The sequence below is a fragment of the Chionomys nivalis genome, chromosome 7 (genome assembly GCF_950005125.1).
Source record: "Chionomys nivalis chromosome 7, mChiNiv1.1, whole genome shotgun sequence".
Classification (NCBI taxonomy): domain Eukaryota; kingdom Metazoa; phylum Chordata; class Mammalia; order Rodentia; family Cricetidae; genus Chionomys; species Chionomys nivalis.
In genome coordinates, this window is record NC_080092.1 from 20,078,337 (window position 1) to 20,098,864 (window position 20,528).

Here is a 20,528-nt window from a genome sequence, read left to right on the forward strand (position 1 = left end):
TGAATGAAGGCACGGCATAGCTATATATAAACTACATGCAGACAGGCCGAAATGTTTTAAAAGCCAAAGCCTCATGACACGAGAGAGATAATAGAATAAAAGTGCCCCCAATGAGTTCCAGGGCAGATGATGTAAAATCAACCCTCTCCACAATTGAAACTACACACACCCCATTGTAGCTATCGATATTTTCATGCTATAATATGATATTTTAAATGTGCCCCTGGTATTATTATGCTAAATGGAACCATTGATTTCTTTGCAATGTAATAGTATATGTCAAGCTGCACGGTTAGGGAAGACGTCTGTGGCTTTTCCATAAGGACAAATCAAAGTATCATGTTTTCTGTAGACACTTTCCGCCCGGGTCCCATGTTTAGGAGAGCATGAAACCAGAAAACATTTATGCTTCTATTCTTATAGAGGGTCAAGTGTACACAGCTATGGGATGATGTCAGGGGCAAGTTCAGCTTCGTGATGGAGTTACTGAGCCATGGTTGACTGAAACCTAGGTAGACTTTGCAGATTGAACTCTGTCTGTCAAAAGGGGTTGAAGTACCTTATAAAACACAGTACCTTATAAAGCAAACTCATTTGGAAATAGAGCCCCTACAGATATAATTACTTCATTAAAATAATATCGCAGTAGTGAGGGTAGGCTTTTAATCTAGAATGACTAATGTCACCATACAATGACAATAGGGGAGGATGTCCATAGTAGGCCATCAAAAGAAATAGATCAGAGCAGTACAAGCCAAAAGAACGCCAAGGACGTGACAACAAAGCACTAGAAGCGAGGGAGAGCCCAGAAAGAATTCTCCCTTATAGACTTCAAAGCGAGCATGGTCCTACTGAAATCTTGACTTTGGTCTTTGAGCCTCTAGGATTATGAGAAAATAAATTTCTGCATTTTTAATCTCTTCCACTTGTGATAGTTTATTTTGATCACCCTGTGACATTGATGCAATAGGAATTGCACCCTGTATAGAAGAGAAAAAAAAATATATTTGAGGATTTATGTTCACCCTGCTGGAAAGCAGTACCAACAGTCTAGGATGTCTTTTCTGATTCGTATGGTGATGACACCATGTGGAGCAGAAAAATAGTCCCTCCCACCTGAGGCTTCTTAGCAAACCTGAACTCTTAAGATAGGTAAACACTGGCTTAGCCCATAGAGCTTCCTAAAGTGCATCGTTGGCCTGACTGCAGAACTTTTTGATTCATGTTTCTGGATGGCATCTGAGAAAAGTCATCTCCTCAGTTTCCCGATGAGGCTACTCACGTTAGTACAGTGACGGCACTTTCTGAACTACTGCGCTGAGCCAATCAGTTTCCGCTGATGCTCAGAGTGGATCATAGTCATCCATTCATCCAAGACCAGTAAAATAACTACTCTGTTGACCCAGAAGCTTCTGAGTTTGGGCACCATTGGTCCACAGCAAGGAATCACTAAAACTCCAAGGCATGCCGGCTATCTAAGTTTTCACTGCAAACCTTCGTAGATCGACAGGAAAAAAAAAATAAAAAGAATATAATGACAAGTGTCTTAGTTACTAAAGCAACTTAAGAAAGGATTGGCTAACTGCAGATCTTCCCTGCTCCTGCAGCTTCTCCAGACCTAATCTGCCAGGCTTGACCTCGGCTCTGTAAGAGATCACCTGCTACAGCCACCTTTCCCTGTTACCCGCTTCTTCAGTGGCTCACAGGGATTGCATTTTTTCTCTCCAGACTTCCTTTTCCCACTCCTGGCTTTACCAAGGCCCCATAGCCAGCAGCTATTCCACGGCGACCAGACAGGCCATTTTGGCTGGGTAGATTAACTGCAGCTCTTCGTTTCTCTCTCTGCTCCTCCAAATCCAGTCCTCCTGTTCCATTCTAAGCTCTGCAGCAAGCCACCTGCTGAGGTCACCTTCCCCATCATCTCCAGTGAATCAACAGATCTTCCCCTCCAACCCCCTCCCTCCTTAAAGTTTTATCTTAGTGCCAAACACCAGCAAGCACTCCCTGGGAACCCAGGGGCCACTCCAGTCAGGGTAGCAGTTGGGTTGACCTCAGATCTTTGTCCATTCCTCCAATTCCAGTCCTCAGGCCTAATCCCTAGCTCTGTGGCAGACCTTCTGCTGTGGCCTCTCCTCACTCTCTGTCCCCATCCCCAGGGACTAAGCAGATACTGGTGGGACACTGGGCTTTCCTCTCTCCTGTGTGCCCCCATTAGTCCCCCTCCTCTGAGCCCATTCCTATTTATAAATCTCAGTTCCCAATATCTAGAAACATGTTATAACTGGAAAGCCCAGTGACCACACCCATTAGGATCCCAGAAGAATGTCCTGCCAGGAAACACACAGCTACCACACTCTCCTAAGAATCAGAAAGGGGAATAGAAACCAAGGAACCAAATATCCATCCAACAAAGCAAGACCATATATCAGCACCTAGAATTACAATCTTCCTTGACCCAGATGTTGAGACGCCAGCATAAAAACACAATCAATAACAGCCAGGACAATACGTCTCCACTAGAGCCCAACAACCCTTGCACAGCAGGTCCTGAGTATTGTAACATAGCCAAAGCACAAGAAAGAAACCTTAAAATAGCCTTTATGAATATAATAGTCTTCCTTAAAGAGGAAATGAACAAATCCCTTAAAGAAATCTATGAAAACACAAACACATAGTAGAAATGAATAAAATCATTTAAGACCTCAAAGTGGAAATAGAATTAATAAGGAAAATCCAAACTCAGGGAAATCTAGAAATGACAAATTATTGAGAAAGAAATCAGGGAAACAAGACCTTTCACAATAGCCTCAAACAACATAAAATATCTTAGAGGTACCTCTAACCAAGCAAGTGAAAATCTTGTATAACAAAAACATCAAGACATTGAAAAGAAATTGAAGAAGATATCAGAATATGGAAATATCTTCCATGCTTATGATTGGCAGGATTAACATAATAAATCTGCCATCCTACCACAGCAATCTACAGATTTTACACACTGCCCATCAAAATTCTAACACAATTCTTCACAGCTCTTGAAAGTACATTTTTTTTATGGAAACACACACACACACACCAAGGATAGGTAAAAGAATCCTAAAACATAAAAGACATCACAGAGTTACAGTAATAAAAACAGCATGGTATTAACACAAAACAAAACATGTTGATTGATGGAATCAAATTGAAGACCCAGACATGAATCCACATATCTAAAGACACCCAATTTTTGATAAAGAACCAGAAACATACACTGATTTAAAAAAGGCAGCATTTTCAACAAATTGTGTTGGTCAAACTTGCATGGCTACATGTGAAGAATCCAAATAGATACATTCTTATTATTCTGTACAAATTTCAACTTCAAATGGATCAAAGACCTCAAAATAAGATCCAATACACTAAACATGATAGAAGGGAAGTGGGGAAGAACCTTGAAGTCATTAACCTGGGAAATGACTGAGCAGAACATTGTTAGCACAGGCACTAAAATCAACTATTAATAAATAAGACCTCATAAAGCTGAAAAGTTACTCCCACAGCAAAAATCAGTCATTTGAACAGAGCCTATGGAATAGAGTAGGAAAAGATTTTACCAACTATATATCCAATAGAGGGCTAATATCCAAAATACATAAACAACTAAAAAACAGATATCAGAAAAACAAGTAACTCAATTTTAAATGGGGATACATATCTAAACATTGAAACTTTGAAAGAGGAAACTCAACTGTTTGAGAAACACTTAAAGAAATGTTCAACATCCTCAGTCATCTGGGGAATGCAAATTAAACCTTCTTTGAGATTTTATCTTACACCTGTCAGAATGACCAATACCAATAACACAAATGACAGTTCATGCTGTTGAGGGTGTGGAATAAGGGGAACACTCCTCCACTGCAGTAAGAGCACAAACTTGTACAGCCACTGTGTAAAGCAGTGTGGTGCTTCCTCAGGCAGATGGGAATCAAACTACCTCAATATCCAGCTATATCACTCTTCTGCAAATACTCAAAACATGCTTCATCCTACCATAGAGACACTTGCTCATCCATGTTTGATATGCTCTTGTCCTAATATCTAGGAACTGGAAACAACTTGGATGCCCCTCAACAGAAGAATGAATTTAAAATGTAGTATATTTTCACAGTGGAGTGTCACTCAGCCATTTTTCATAGGTAAATGGATGGACCTAGAAAAAAAAATAATTTTGAATGAAGTATTCCAGACCTAGAAATTCACTTAAGTATGGTATGTATTTGCTTATGTGTATAGATGTTAAATCAATGATAACCAGTTGCAATCTATAGAACTAGAGGTTAGGTATGGAGTAAGGTAGATTAATGGACTAGGGGGGAGAGATAGTTCTATTAGGAAAGGAAAATAGACGAGATAGTTATAGATGGATGGAGAGGCTAGAATAGGAGGATTAAGTTGGGAGGGGGAGAGGAGAGGTGGGAAAATGGAGGGAATACAGGATAAAACAGCTAAAATTAAGGATGGGGTAACATGGGAATCTAATTCAGTAGAAGTTTCCTTCACTATACCGAGACCATTTAAATGAAATCTCCAAGTAATGAGGGAGACAGAACCCTTTTGTTACCAAATGAAGCTTCCAGGGCTGGAACTTTCTTATATCTAATTGAGTTGTTACCCAAAGGAGTTATGTGGGAGGTTCTAAAGAAGTCAGGCTGTTGCCAAGACTGGTTTGCTCGCTACAAACTGACAGACGCCACTGCTTGAAATAACATCTACACAACTCATTGAACATGGAGAACCCAAGTTGTTGCCCGTGTAGATCCTTCACTACTACATTGTAGGGTCTTCAGTATAGGAGGGTACTCTGCAATTTCTCAAAAAAGAAGCTCAAACATCACCCCAGCCACAAACCCTTTGATCTACAGTATTACCTGCATGAAAGATATTTTAGGGCAATGGTGGCACAGAGCCTGTGGGAGTAACTAACCAATATCTGATTTAAATTAAGGCTCCTTCCATGTTGTGGAATCTATACAAGACATTGCTTGGGTGACGAAAAACCTGGGACTAGATAGCCCAAAGACCTAAGGGAAAACCAAATACCACGGTTCTTTTAAAACAAAACAAAACAAAAACAAAAACCCTAAACCAATAAAACAAAACAGAAAACAAAGAGAAACCCATAGCAACAAAATGACTTCTTATGACATTTGACTATTCTCATAGACCAGTGCCTTGTTCAGTCATTGTCAGAGAAGCTTCCTCCTATAGCAGATGGGAATAAATACAGAGACCCACGGCCGGACAGTATGCAGACAGGTAGAGACCTTGGAACACTAAGCCCTAAATGGATGTCTCCCTCAAATCCATCCCATCAGGGCTCAGGGAACCCTGTGGCAGAGGAGGCAGAAAGATGGAAGAGCCAGAAGTGGATGGTGGATGCCAAAAAACAAGGCCTTCTAAATTAACACCATCAAAGCTTATATGAATCATTGAAACTGAGGCAGCCTGCGTAGGTCTGCACCAGGTCTCCTCATATATCTTATGGCATCCAGTTTAGTGTTTTTATAGGATTCCTGAGTGTGTGAGTGTATGTCTAATCCTTGGCTTTCGTTTGGACTCTCTGCCTTCTGTTTGTTTTATTCGATTCCAAAGCATTAGCTTTTCTTTTATCGTATTATATTATATTTTAATATTACCCCTGGGAAGCCTGCTTGTTTTCTAATGAGATACAGAAAGCATCTTGTGGGTGGGAATAAACTGGGAGGAAGAGAGGGAGGGGAAAGTGTAATCAAGATACATTATGTAAGAAAATATGTTATCAATAAAAGAAAAAAAAACTCAACTTAAAAGGGAAAAGAAAGAAAAAGGAAAGGAAATAGAAAAGAAAGGAAAAGAAGAGAAAAAGGGTTTTCTGTGGCACACAGCTTGACAATAGAGTCTATCATTGTGAGGAACTCAAGATAACAGAAGCATGAAGCAAAGAGAATCCCCAGTCAGGAAAAAGAGAGCAATGGATGTTTTTGCTCAGTTTCTTTTCTCATTTTAATTCAGTCCAGGACCCATGCCCATGGAAAAAGTATGGACAACATTGAGCATGAGTCTTCTCTCTTTCTGTAACCTAATCAAGGTAATCTCTCATTGGTATGCCCAAGGGCTGCCCTAATGTAGGCAGTCCCACATACGTGTGCCCAGATGCTATTCTTTCGGGTGACTCTGAACCCTGTCAATTAAACAATTAGAACAAATGTGCACAGAGGGCAAAGGTAAAGTTCTTACTCAGGAGCAGTATTTTATGATCAGACAGGCTTTCAGTATTTTTTTTTTTTTTTAGAAATATTGCACTACAAACAATCTAACAATCTATTTCTTATTTGGCAATGACCCAGGGATATCTTTCTGAAACTTTCAAATGTCTAAGACTCACTCGGAAAACCCAGTAATGTATAAACTTATGCAGGTAACCAGCTTTCTTTTCTTTATGAACACCCATGTTCTAGAGATCACACACACACACCAAGTGAAGTTCTACTAATAAACTCCAGGGGAGATCAGGTCTCTATACCTCTGTGGCCGGATGCAGAGATGCTCTGAAATAGAGGCCTTAACATCCTCCACCCGAGCAGCAGCATCCTCTGTTCAATATGCAGCATCTTTCCTTTGACTGGCTTCCTCAACTTACAGTGATAATCAGTTTCTCAGTGTTTTTCCGTGGGTTTTTTTTTTCCCCAATGTGGTGGAAACTCCCAGGCCCTGAGAGAGCTCAAGGAATGCTGGCTCAAATTCATGGGTTGGCAGTACATCTTTCCATCTGCTTCGAGGTCAGTCTCCTCCCACAGCTTCCCTAAATACAACTTGCCTACGTCCCTGGTTAGTTCCAGGATGCGTGGGCGTACTGAGTACATGGAGTGGCCGGTGATGAACTACATCCCAGGACAACAGCTTTCCTATTCTTTCTTAGAAGCATTACCCAACCCGATTGCTACTTAGAGTTGAGGGTCTGTGGTCACACATTCCTGGGACCATGACGCCCTTACTCCTCACTTATGTTTCGAGCATGCAAAATCTAAAATAGTTCCCCAATGCTCATTGTTTCAGAGAGAAACATATTAACTTTGCTTGCAGCCATCAGAGGAATTAAATGGAAAATGTTAGGTGTTCCACTCAAGTCTTATTTTCAGTCTCTAATACTTAGCAGTATTGTTTCCTAAAAACATGTAAAGCAATGAGAAGTATGACCAAATTTCAATGCAGATATACTGATCCTATGAACCAAGTCTACTGTTTATACCATTGAAGTCTGGTGTTCTCTTTCTCTCTCTGCATGTATGTGTGTGCATGTGTGTGTGCGAGTGCACACATGTGCATGCATGTGTATATTTGTGTGTGTTAATGTTGTATATGGGTTTTGATTAAACTTCCTGCCTCTCTGAAACAATTTGCTTTTACTTTATGAAAGAATTTCTGAAGTTTAGACTTTGCTCCAACTTATTCCTCCAAGAATAGCGAGAACACTTCACTCTCTAATTGTTTTCAACTTCTAAGGAAAAAGCTCCCTGTGGGACTTAATGAGTTGCCCACCACTGACTCCACAGGATATAGCCAACAAATTTCATATGTATATACTTAATGATAGCTCTGGCAGCTGTGCATTGTAAATAGGAATTTGATAAAACCGATTTTTACAAGAGAAAGGAAGAGTAACACTTTTGGAATTTCTAGGAGCAATCACTTTTCATGACTATCACTTTTCATGACTATTTTCCTATTTCTCATTTCCTGAGAGACAAATGATGCTGTAGGACATTTGGGAACAAGATGGAAATGAAGTACAGTGCTAGAAAGGGGGGGGGGGAGACTTCATTGAGATGATTTTCATTTAGTATCTTGATCTTGTTGTATCTAATTCGTGAAGTGGGTGGAAATTCTTAGTCTTGCCTGTTCCGAGCCACTTGCTACTCCACCTAGGAAACTGGGTGGATAGGAAGAAGAGGATTAACACACACTTGTCTATGTTCTGAATCTAGGCGAGGATTAGATCAGCAACATTCTTTGCTTACTATGAGTCAGGCATCAGTCAGGTGACAGACTTTCTGCAAGTCTTCTGATTCATTATTAAAGACCTTAATGTGTATGTATAATTACATATTCATAATTTCTCTATGGAAGTTCAGAAGTGTCAAGCCATCTGCCCAGAGTCACACAGGCAACACATTAAGGAATTGATAGTAGGTCACTCGACTTCAACAGCTCCTCTGTATGAAGTATGAAGGTAATTCCCTGTTTTTCAGGAATGGGCACATCTTTCCCATACATGGCCATGGTAGGCAATGAGGGACATATGCTCTCTGTGAGCTCCACTCAGCTCTGCCATTGGATCCCAAATGCAGCTTTACGAAGTGCACAATCCAGTGAACACAGTTGTATGCAATCAAAACTTACTTTGTTGGGGGACAATAAAACCCAAACTTAACTGAATTTTTATGTGTCATATTCATCATCCTATCTGATCATTTAAAAATGAAAAACCATTGTAATCTCTAGTCTTATAATAACAACGCACATGGGCAAATAAAAACACACACACACCTGTCATGGAAGTGTTGGCTTTGGAAGGACCATGGTTAATTCCTTATGTGTCCGGAGATCACAGGCTAAACTTTATAAGCAAGGAATCATGGGAGCATCTCCCACGATGTCTAAGATGGAGCATGTTCTTGCCTAACATCTGGTGACTTGATGGAGCAGGTGCCTTTGCCCAGCCTCATTTCCATCCTTTCAACTGTGCCTTCCTGGCTGTCTTTTGTTCTTGAGACCAAATTCCCTCCATGTCTGTAATTTAAATTTTTTTTTCAAAGAAAAATAAGAGTTGTCTCCCTTAAAGTTAGTGTACCTTAACAAACGCACCGGAAGTGCCACTGCTTTGGCATGCATGGAAGCTCAAAGCCTCAACAACTCCCATGAGCGATTAATCTTCTAACACTAATTAGATATTTGCTAATTAGCGTCTGATGTGTGAAATGAAAAAACATTTGAAGCTGAAATGAATAGGGTCTAGAAAGATAGGGCTATATTCCAGTTTCCCCCCTTTTTCCATATTATTATCATATTCCATAAATATTAATAAGATCACATGATGCCAGCCGCTCTATAAAATTATCTCACTGAATGAAGGCTTTTGTTCGCTATAATAGGGATGTGTCAATATTTTGCATATGGAAGAAAGCACTCGATGAAGGCAAGCATTTTTTCCCTCAATGTTAAAGAGATGTCATGTTTCCCGAAGCACTTTCGTGCTTGATCATCCAGTCCTACCTTTTTTTTTTTTTTTTAACTTCGGCTTCTTCCATAAAACCACTTCCAAACCACCACCATCCTCCTTGCTACACTTCAATCTTACTTTGGTTTAAAAGAAAACTTAACAGAATGGAAAATATTTTAAATCTGTGCTTCGGTGCTGTGGAAAAGCAGAGATCATTATAGAATGGTCACTATCAAGGAGAAATGTGTAAAAGAAAAGCATTTGAGTTTCATTTAATTGTGTGCACGAGAGCAATCCTAAAAATACCTCCACATGCCACCTTTAAAGAAAGCTAAAAACATACAGGGAACGAGATAGAGATTTCCGTGCCCGTGTCTCACATATAGGCTATAATATTCAAGTCATAAATATTAAGTCATGTTGTATTCTTAAAATGTAACATTTTGATTTGGAATATTGCTCAAGTGAAAGTACACATTAAGCATTCCTGGTTCTCGAAAGAGTAGACCTATAATAATAAACTATTTCAGTCGGTGTGAGATTGTTTTAAAAAGTGACTCACCTGTGAATGCTGGTCATATCGCAAATTATATCTAATTACAGCATTGATACAGTAATTTGCAATGATAGCTAAGCTCAAGTTGACAAAGGTGACATTGGAACGTAATGACGATGAGATTATCATTCTCTTAGGCTGACATTTTGTGATTATAATAACGCCGATCAAGATTATTAACATCATAATGGAAGGGAAGCTCCAAAATCTACCCAAAAGAGATCAGGCAAAATGAACGGAGTCAGAGCGGAACTCTCGTTTTGTCTCCTGCCTCAATATGATTTCTCTTCTAGTACAAAGTGAGGCACGTTCCTCAGTCCCAGAGACCCATGGAAACTGCAGTTGATAGACAGCCTACTCTATCCACAAACACAATGTTCTGTTTTTCAAAGCTGGAAAGAGAGGATAAGGTCATCGATGCCAATTTATCCATTTGCACTGGGGATTGTTTTCCAATTGGCTTTGAGGTTGATGGTCAGCTCCCCTGTGCAAAACTCCAGTGCACTATCAGTGTTGGGGCTGCCAGGATGCTCAGCTTGAAATCCGTGGTGATCCCAAAGCTCTCAACTGTTGTAGACACCAAGCGAATGGGAATAGTCTGGCAGACATTACCGTTTCACTTATCGTTAAATGAGAATAAAACCAGACAGCTTTTAATTACCAACAACAGAGAAATGAGTCAAGGGGAATCATACTCAATCAAGACATCACCAGTCAATCCAGAAGGCTGCCTGGCTAAACTTGGGAAATGAACCATGTTCTCGACTTTGCTCAGATGAGATTATTTAAATGGTATCAGGTTCAAAGTATCTGATGAGACTTGTAACGCCAGCTGAATTCTGAATCTAATTTCAAACAGGGATGCTAACTATGTCTCGATTATTTGAAATCACCTTCTCAACTATATGTATGATTCTAAATTTGGTTTTCATCAATCCATGGTTTGGGGGCTCGTAACTTATCATCAGAGATTTATAGATACTCACCTAGAAGCAATTTGCAAAAAAAAAAAAAAATGTCACTGTCACTGTGTAGGTCAGATCCAATTGTCCCATTTTGTCAATGCAGCAAGATATGAAGTGACAGGTTTAGACTATAATTTATACCTCCTAATTGGAAGTTTCCCATTATCCTACACTGTCCCACATTCTGAAATATTTGATAAGATTTCTTCATTCCTTAAAGTGGAAGCTAACTTCCTACCATTCAGCCAAACATCACAGCTTTGTAATCTTTCCCTTTTGTCTGCAAGAAATGTACTGAAGAGGTATACAATAATGGGAACAATCTAGCATCCTCAATATCTGATCCCTCAATGAAGCCTCCATGTCATTTACAATTTTGATCCCTCTACATTCCAAAATAATGATACCTACCAGGATCTAATAGCACCTCTCCTCCCAGAAGAAGCTATAGCTTTATTCTCCACAACATGCATGGGAAGATGGAAGAGGACCAAGGTACTTCTATCCACAGTTATTATCAGAGATAGAAAATCATTGTCTTGTTCTAGAGGTAAGAACATTCAACATCAGTGGGCTGGCAGATTTTATGAGTGATGAAGATCTCATTCCCTGCTTCTCACATGATGCCTTTTGCCTATGTCCATCGGAGCACATAAACACTGAGCATTCCCATGGCAGAAGGACAAAAGGATCTAAGATATTTCTTTTTTAAGGCACTAATCTATTAATGGGAATGTGGCCCAGATGATTCAGTCACTCCCAAGGATACCTATCTCTTAATATCACCATATGACAATTAGGTATCAATAGGAATTCTAAAAAAGGATACATTTAAACCAAACATGGCTTAAACATGGACCTGAGTGAGCATCCATATGTTCTGTGCTCCTTCCTTGGCACTCTTTTCTTACCCGTGCCTTTGCCTTTTCAAGCCGTGTTTGAATTTCCTTTAGGCCTTGCTATAGTTTTGCTAGATTTACCGTATTATTTTTCTCCCCTCAAGTCTCAATTTTTTCCACAACCTTGACACTAAACATAACTCTTTGTTGAGGTATAGAAGAGGAGTAAAGTCAACTTTCACTGACCGTACCTGAGCTACCAAGTGACTTGAATATGAAATGATCCAACGTCCCCAATTTCTAATGTTCAACACTGTGAGTAGAGGATCTTGCTGTTCTTACTGGGGGCCATATGGATAGATACAACCAGAGAAGGAAACTTGATGTAGACAGAATTTTATGTCCTGCCCAGTCCCACAGCCATTCAGTCCCAAATAAACACTCGGAGGTTTATAATAATTATAAACTCTTTGGCCTATTTCTCAGGCTTATTACTAACTAGCTCTTATGACTTAAATTCATCCACAATTCTTATCTGTGTTAGACCCATGGCTTGGTACCTTTCTCGGTGAGGCATTCTCATCTTGCTTCCTCTGTGTCTGGCTGTTGAATGACTCTCTGCCTTTCCTCATTCCAGAATTCTCCTAGTCTAGTTGTCCTGCATGTACTTTTTGCCTGGCTACTGGCCAATCAGCATTTTATTAAACCAATATGAGTGACAAATCTTTATAGTGTACAAGAGCATTATCCTACAGCATTAGTCTCATTCTGAAAATTCCTGGAGGCAGGATGGCCATTTCAGACTGAGATAGAGGTAAGAGCCAGTGGCTGACTCTTTTGCTTTTTGAACCTTCTGGTTGAACCCCAATATCTGTCTCTGGGTTTTTTATTAATCATGCTACAACAGGAAAGTTATCTGAACTTGGAGCTTCACACATTGTACATCTTTGTAAACAAAAACATGATAGTCATTTTTATTTTCCTGCGATGAGGTGATTTCATTTAACCTAAAATTGTTGAATGTACAATGCACCACTACTTGCCAGAAATAGAAGAAGGAATCACACTAAGAGGAAAGAAATTAACCTAAATGCATAGTGAAATGCTACATGAAAGGGTCTGGTTTGGGTCTTTAAGTATTCTACATTAGGTACAGATGACATCAGGGACAGGCACTAAATAAAGGGTAACAACTCATTAACAAACCAAATGTAACTGAATAGGAAGGGAATGGGGATGTCCTTAGTCAACTAGAGTTAACCATACACCAGCATACTTTATCTGAGACATCTATTCTGCTCACCAAAGCAGTCATGCAAAAAATGATTCTCTCATGTAACTCTATTATCCGAACATCCTTCATAGGTTTCTCACTAAATTTAATAAATTTCAGGGTTCTTTCCTCTGACACACAATATAGTCATCCCAGAAAACAATGTCAATCAGAAATTCAAGATAAACAATCAATAATTTTCTCTGGGACATACAACAATTTTCTAAAAATAGAAAAGGGAAGAAAAGAAAAAAAACTTATGTCTATATAAAAATGGAATGTAGCTGTGCACCCTGCATTTTACTTGCTAAGTCTACAAACTCAATGGCTTCTCTAGCCCAGCTCCTGTCTCCCTTTGAAGCTTCATTTTTTGTGCATTTCTCTAAAGTGGTTTTCAGGTTCTTTGAAACACACAAAGAGTAGTTTTCTTGCTCCCACACTGGCTCACCCGGCTACTCTTCCCTGGAATGTTTCTCTTATTTTGCACTCTCTACTCAGCTAAGCACTACTCCACAGCCCCCCAAAGAGTATTCTTAGTCCCTGAAAACATAATGCTTTGAGACATCTCTACTATTCTCAGTTGACACTTGGCAGACAACGTTACTATTTTTTAAACATTTTGACAGCAATGGCAGGAGTGGTTATCTTTGGTTTCCTAGCTGTTACCCTTGCCTGACCACTCAGTCTTGTAGGCATACATGTTGATTCTGCAAGGTTTTTTTTTTTTTTCCAGCCTCCGGGTGGCTCATTCCTTGTCTGACACCATCAGTGTGGCAAGCGACAGAATGAGAATTTGAAAACTTGTTAAGTACCACTTTAAAAGTGGTATGTGGTGGTACACACCTGTAATCACAGCTTTGGAGGTAAAAGGTCAAAGTTCAGTGCCAGCTTAAATACATAGTGAGTTTGAAACTAGAGTGGGCTACATGAGATCGTGTTTCAAAAACAACCTAAAAACAACAGAAAAAAACCCACCCCACTTTGACTCCAATACTATACCGTCAATTTATTTTCTCAGTGTCCCACCAATGTGTGTGGGACATCAATTCTTCCTTTTCATCGCCTTGTCTTCCATTCTACCTCTGCTGACCATAATTATTAGCTGTCCAGTTTCTCTCCACACAGCATCTGAAGCATCTGCTCTATGCACGGTTCTCAAGCCTGCCGACGACATCTTCTTGAGACTACGTTGCCCCTCCAAATTCAGCAGTGCCCATTCTGCTAGGTGTATTGTGTTTAAAGACACCAACTTCCTGATTCCAACCCATCATTTTCACTAATATTAGACACGTCCATCCAGGTCATAGCTTCAAATATCTCCATTTTTCTACCTACTGGTCTTTGTCCCTAGAATCATCTACTTCCGTGCTCAGCAGTTAAGATCTTTCGAGTTTTCACTCACAGCCTACCATTTTATTTTTTTTTTTTTTTTTTTTTTTTTTCTTTTATTTATTTTTTTAAAATTTCCACCTGCTCCCCGTTTCCCATTTCCCTCCCCTCCTCCCAAATATTGCCCCCTCCCCCCACTCCCCTCCCCCTATCCCCACTCCTCTTCTCCTCCCCCCACACCATTCCCCCTCCCTCTCGATACTGAAGAGCAGTCCAAATTCTCTGCCCTGCGGGAAGACGAAGGTCTTCTATCTACGTCCAGGAAGGTGAGCTTCTAAACAGGCTAAGCTCCCACAAAGCCAGTTCATGTATTAGGATTGAAACCTAGTGCCATTGTCCTTGGCTTCTCATCAGTCTTCATTGACCGCCATGCTCAGAGAGTCCGGAATCAACCCATGCTTATTCAGTCCCAGACCAGCTGGCCTTGGTGGGCTCCTAATAAATCAGTTCCACTGTCACAGTGGGTGGGTGCATCCCTCGTGGTCCTGATTTTTTGCTCTTGTTCTCCCTCCTTCTGCTCCTCATTTGGACCTTAAGAGCTCAGACCGTTGCTCCAAATTGAGAATCTGTCTCTACCTCGATCCATCGCCAGATGAAGGTTCTAAGGTGATATGCAAGAAATTCATCAGTATAGGATAGGGTCATTTCAGGTTCCCTCTCCTTAGTTGCCCAAGGTACCAGCTGGGGACATATTCCTGGACACCTGCGAACCCCTCTAGAGTCAAGTCTCTTGCCAGCCCTAAGATGGCTCCCTTAGATAGGATATATACTTCGCTGCTCCCGTATCCATCCTTCCTATATCCCAACCATCCCAATCCCCCGAGCTCCTCCCATCCTCCCCTTCTCATATTTCTCATCCCATTTCCCCTTTGCCCCATGCCACCTCACCCGCAAGTTCCCAGTTTTTGCCCTGCAATCTTGTCTACTTCCCCCTCTCCATGCGGATGACTATATGATTTTCTTTGGGTTCACTTTCTTATTTAACTTCTATAGGATCACACATTATATGCTTAATGTCTTTTATTTATGGCTAGAAACCGATTATGAGTGAGTACATCCCATGTTCCTCTTTTTGGGTCTGGGATACCTCACTCAGGATAGTGTTTTCTATTTCCATCCATTTGCACGCAAAATTCGAGAAGTCATTGTTTTTTACTGCTGAGTAGTACTCTAATATGTATATATTCCACACTTTCTTTATCCATTCCTCCATTGAAGGGCATCTAGGTTGTTTCCAGGTTTTGGCTATTACAAACAATGCTGCTATGAACATAGTTGAACAGATACTTTTGTCATTTGATGTGGCATCTCTTGGGTATATTCCCAATAGTGGTATTACTGGATCTTGGGGTAGGTTGATCCCAAATTTCCTGAGAAATCGCCACACTGATTTCCAAAGTGGTTGCACAAGTTTGCATTCCCACCAGCAATGAATGAGTGTGCCTCGTTCTCCACAACCTCTCCAGCAAAGGCTATCATTGGTGTTCTTGATTTTAGCCATTCTGACAGGTGTAAGATGGTATCTCAAAGTTGTTTTAATTTGCATTTCCCTTATCGCTAAGGAGGTTGAGCATGACCTTAGGTGTCTTTTGGCCATTTGAATTTCTTCTGTTGAGAATTCTCTGTTCAGATCAGTGCCCCATTTTTTTATTGGGTTCATTAGCATTTTAAAGTTTAGTTTCTTGAGTTCTTTATATATTTTGGTGATCAGACCTTTGTCTGTTGCAGGGTTGGTGAAGATCTTCTCCCAGTCAGTGGGTTGCCTTTTTGTCTTAGTGACAGTGTCCTTTGCTTTACAGAAGCTACTCAGTTTCAGGAGGTCCCATTTATTCAATGTTGCCCTTAATGTCTGTGCTGCTGGGGATAAACGTAGGAAGTGATCTCCTGTACCCATATGTTGTAGAGTACTTCCAACTTTTTCTTCTATCAGGTTCAGTGTGTTCAGACTAATATTGAGGTCTTTAATCCATTTGGACTTGAGTTTTGTGCATGGTGATAGATATGGATCTATTTTCATTCTTCTACACGTTGACAACCAGTTCTGCCAGCACCATTTGTTGAAGATGCTCTCTTTTTTCCATTGAATACTTTTAGCTCCTTTATCAAAAATTAGGTGTTCATAAGTTTGTGGGTTGAAATCAGGGTCTTCTACTCGGTTCCATTGATCAACTTCTCTGTTTTTATACCAATACCAAGCTGTTTTCAATACTGAGGCTCTGTAATAGAGTTTGAGGTCAGGGATGGTAATGCCTCCAGACGATCCTTTATTATATAAGATTGTTTTGGCTATCCTGGGTTTTTTGTTTCTCCATATAAAGTTGATTATTGTCCTCTCAAGATCTGTGAAGAATTTTGATGGGATTTTAATGGGGATTGCATTGAATCTATAAATTGCCCTTGGTAGAATTGCCATTTTTACTATGTTGATCCTCCCTATCCAAGAGCAAGGGAGATCCTTCCATTTTCTGGTATCCTCCTCAATTTCTTTCTTCATTGACTTAAAGTTCTTGTCAAATAGATCCTTTACTTCCTTGGTTAGGGTTACCCCAAGATATTTTATGCTATTTGTGGCTATCGTGAAGGGTGATGCTTCTCTGATTTCCATCTCTTCTTCCTTATCCTTTGTGTATAGGAGGGCAACTGATTTTTTGGAATTGATCTTGTATCCTGCAACGCTACTAAAGGTGTTTATCAGCTGAAGGAGTTCTTTGCTGGAGTTTTTGGGGTCGCTTATGTACACTATCATATCGTCTGCAAATAATGAAAGTTTAACTTCTTCCTTTCCGATTTGAATCCCTTTGATCCCCTTATGTTGTCTTATTGCTATTGCTAGAATTTCAAGCACTATATTAAAGAGGTATGGAGAGAGTGGACAACCTTGTCGTGTTCCTGATTTTAGTGGAATAGCTTTGAGTTTCTCTCCATTTAATTTGATGTTAGCTGACGGCTTGCTATAAATTGCTTTTATTATATTTAGGAACGACCCTTGTAATCCTAATCTCTCTAAGACCTTTATCATAAAGGGATGTTGAATTTTGTCAAATGCTTTTTCCGCATCTAATGAAATGATCATATGGTTTTTTTCTTTCAGATTATTTATATGATGGATTACATTGATAGATTTTCGTATGTTGAACCAGCCCTGCATCTCTGGGATGAAGCCTACTTGATCATAATGGATAATTTTTCTAATGTGTTCTTGGATTCGGTTTGCCAGTATTTTATTGAGTATTTTTGCGTCGATGTTCATGAGTGAGATTGGCCTGTAGTTCTCTTTCTTGGTTGTGTCTTTGTGTGGTTTTGGTATCAGAGTAACTTCAGCTTCATAAAAGGAATTTGGCAATGACTTCTCTGTTTCAATATTGTGAAATACATTAAGGAGTATAGGTATTAGGTCTTCTTGGAAGTTCTGGTAGAATTCTGCATTAAAGCCGTCTGGACCTGGGCTTTTTTTGGTGGGAAGGTTTTTTATAACAACTTCTAATTCTTCGCGACTAACAGGTCTATTTAGATTGTTCACCTGGTCCTGGTTTAACTTTGGTATATGGTACTTATCTAAAAAAGTGTCCATTTCTTTTACATTTTCCAATTTTGTGGCATACAGGTTTTTGTAGTAAGATCTAATGATTCTCTGAATTTCGTCTGTGTCTGTGGTTATGTCTCCCTTTTCGTTTCTGATTTTGTTAATTTGCGTATTCTCTCTCCGCCGTTTGATTAGTTTGGATAGGGGTTTATCAATCTTATTGATTTTCTCCAAGAACCAGCTTTTTGTTTCATTGATTCTTTGGATTGTTTTCTGTGTTTCTATTTTGTTGATTTCAGCCCTCAATTTGATTATTTCCAGTCTTCTACTTCTCCTAGGTGAGTCTGCTTCTTTTCTTTCTAAAGCTTTAAGGTGGGCTATTAGGTCTCCAATGTGTGCTTTCTCCGTTTTCTTTATGTGGGCACTTAATGCTATGAACTTTCCTCTTAGCACTGCTTTCATAGTGTCCCATAGGTTTGAGTATGTTGAGTCTTCGTTTTCATTGAATTCAAGAAAGACTTTAATTTCTTTCTTTATTTCTTCCTTGATCCAGGTGTGGTTCAGTAGTTGACTGTCCAATTTCCATGAGTTCATAGGCTTTCTGGGGATAGCATTGTTGTTGAATTCTAACTTTAATCCATGGTGATCTGATAAGACACAGGTGGTTACCGATATTTTTTTGTAACTGTGTAAGTTTGCTTTGTTACCGAGTATGTGGTCTATTTTCGAGAAGGTTCCATGAGCTGCAGAGAAGAAGGTATATTCTTTCTTATTTGAGTGGAATGTTCTATAGATGTCTGTTAAGTCCATTTGATTCATTACCTCCCTTAATCCTCTTATTTCTCTGTTAGGTTTCTGTCTGATTGACCTGTCCATTGGTGAGAGAGGAGTGTTGAAATCTCCTACTATTAGTGTGTGTGGTTTGATGACTGCCTTGAGTTTTAGTAACGTTTCTTTTACATAAGTGGGTGCTTTTATATTAGGGGCATAGATATTCAGGATTGAGACTTCATCCTGGTGAATTGTTCCTGTTATGAGTAAAAAATGTCCATCTCCATCTCTTTTGATTGATTTTAGTTTGAAGTCAACTTTCTTAGAAATTAGTATGGCCACACCTGCTTGTTTCTTAGGTCCATTTGCTTGATAAACCTTTTCCCAGCCCTTTACTTTGAGTAGATGTCTGTCTTTGTGGTTGAGGTGTGTTTCTTGTAAGCAACAGAATGTTGGATCCTGTTTTCGTATCCAATCTCTTAGCCTGTGCCTCTTTATAGGTGAGTTGAGTCCATTGATATTAAGTGATATTAATGACCAGTGGTTGTTAACTCCGGTCATTTTTCCTTTCTTTCTTTCTTTCTTTCCTTCTTTTGGTAGTAGAGTTTGTGTGTTTCCCTTCTTCAAGTTGTGCTGGTGAAGGGTCATTAGATGTCTGAGTTATTGTGGGCATTGTTGGACTCCTTGGTTTGTGATTTTCCTTCAATTACTTTCTGAAGGGCTGGATTTGTGGCTACGTATTGTTTAAATTTGTTTTTATCCTGGAAAATTTTGTTTTCTCCATTTATAGTGAATGAAAGCTTGGCTGGGTATAGTAGTCTGGGCTTGCATCCATGGTCTCGTAGTTTCTGCAGTATATCTATCCAGGACCTTCTGGCTTTCATGGTTTCCATAGAGAAATCAGGTGTAAGTCTGATAGGTTTACCTTTATAGGTAACTTGACCTTTTTCCTTTGCAGCTCTTAATATTCTTTCTTTATTCTGTATGTTTTGTGTTTTGATTATTATATGACGAGGAGATGTTTTTTTTTGATCCAGTCGATTTGGTGTTCTGTATGCTTCTTGGACCTTCAAAGGAATATCTTTCTTAAGGTTGGGAAAGTTTTCTTCTATAATTTTATTAAATATATTTTCTGGACCATTGAGCTGTACTTCTTCTCCTTCTTCTATCCCTATTATTCTTAGGTTTGGTCTTTTTATTGTGTCCCAGATTTCCTGAATGTTTTGTGATGAGAATTTGTTGGTTATGCTGTTTTCTTTGATGAGAGTGTTTATTTTCTCTATGGTATCTTCAGTGTCTGAGATTCTTTCTTCTATCTCTTGTAATCTGTTGGTGGTACTTGTCTCTGTAGTTCCTGTTCGTTTATTCAAATTTTCCATCTCCATCCTTCCCTCGGTTTGTGTTTTCTTTATTACTTCCACTTCATTCTTCAAGTCTTGAACCGTTTCCCTTACCTGTTTGATTACTTTTTCTTGTTTCTCTTGGTTTTCTTGGGTATCTTTGAGAGATTTATTCATTTCCTCTACCTTTTTGTTTGTAATCTCTAATTGGTTGTGGCAGTTTTTCACCTCCTGTTTAAGGTCCTCTATTATTTTCATAAAATTCACTTTTGAGTCGAATTCTTCTAATTCTTCTGGATTAGGGTGTACACTTCTCATTTCGGTATTCCTGGATCCTGGTGATGTCACGTTGCCTTTCAAGTTGTTGGGGGAATTCTTGCATTGGCGCCTGCCCATCTTTTCCTTCAAATGGAGCCAGGAGAGGCCTGATGTCTTGGACCAGTCTTTGCTGTGACTAACTCTCTAGGTGTATCTCCTCAGTGTAGGGGCAGGAACCGTTCCCTTCCAGATGAACTCCTCAACACCAAAACATGGATGCGTGGTATTCCAATGACCCGCGTAAAGAAGGCCGAATGCAAGGGGTCGGGCGGGGTCGAGTAGAACACAGGCGACACTGCAGTACAAGCTGGAG

General features: G+C 39.7%; 1 protein-coding gene across 9 annotated transcripts in view; it reads right to left on the reverse strand.

Annotated features, from left to right (window-relative positions):
- Tenm2 (teneurin transmembrane protein 2) overlaps positions 1-20,528 on the reverse strand; it is a 1,249,953-nt gene that overhangs the window by 715,367 nt on the left and 514,058 nt on the right. Inside the window, exon 1 of one of the 9 annotated variants that reach the window (XM_057774206.1) lies at positions 4,033-4,118. The exons of the other annotated variants lie outside the window; for them this stretch is intronic. Coding sequence (XP_057630189.1) covers positions 4,033-4,051 — 19 coding nt within the window. The 5' untranslated portion in view covers positions 4,052-4,118. Of the gene's footprint in view, positions 1-4,032; positions 4,119-20,528 lie in introns of those variants that run through there. 9 annotated transcript variants of the gene reach the window in all.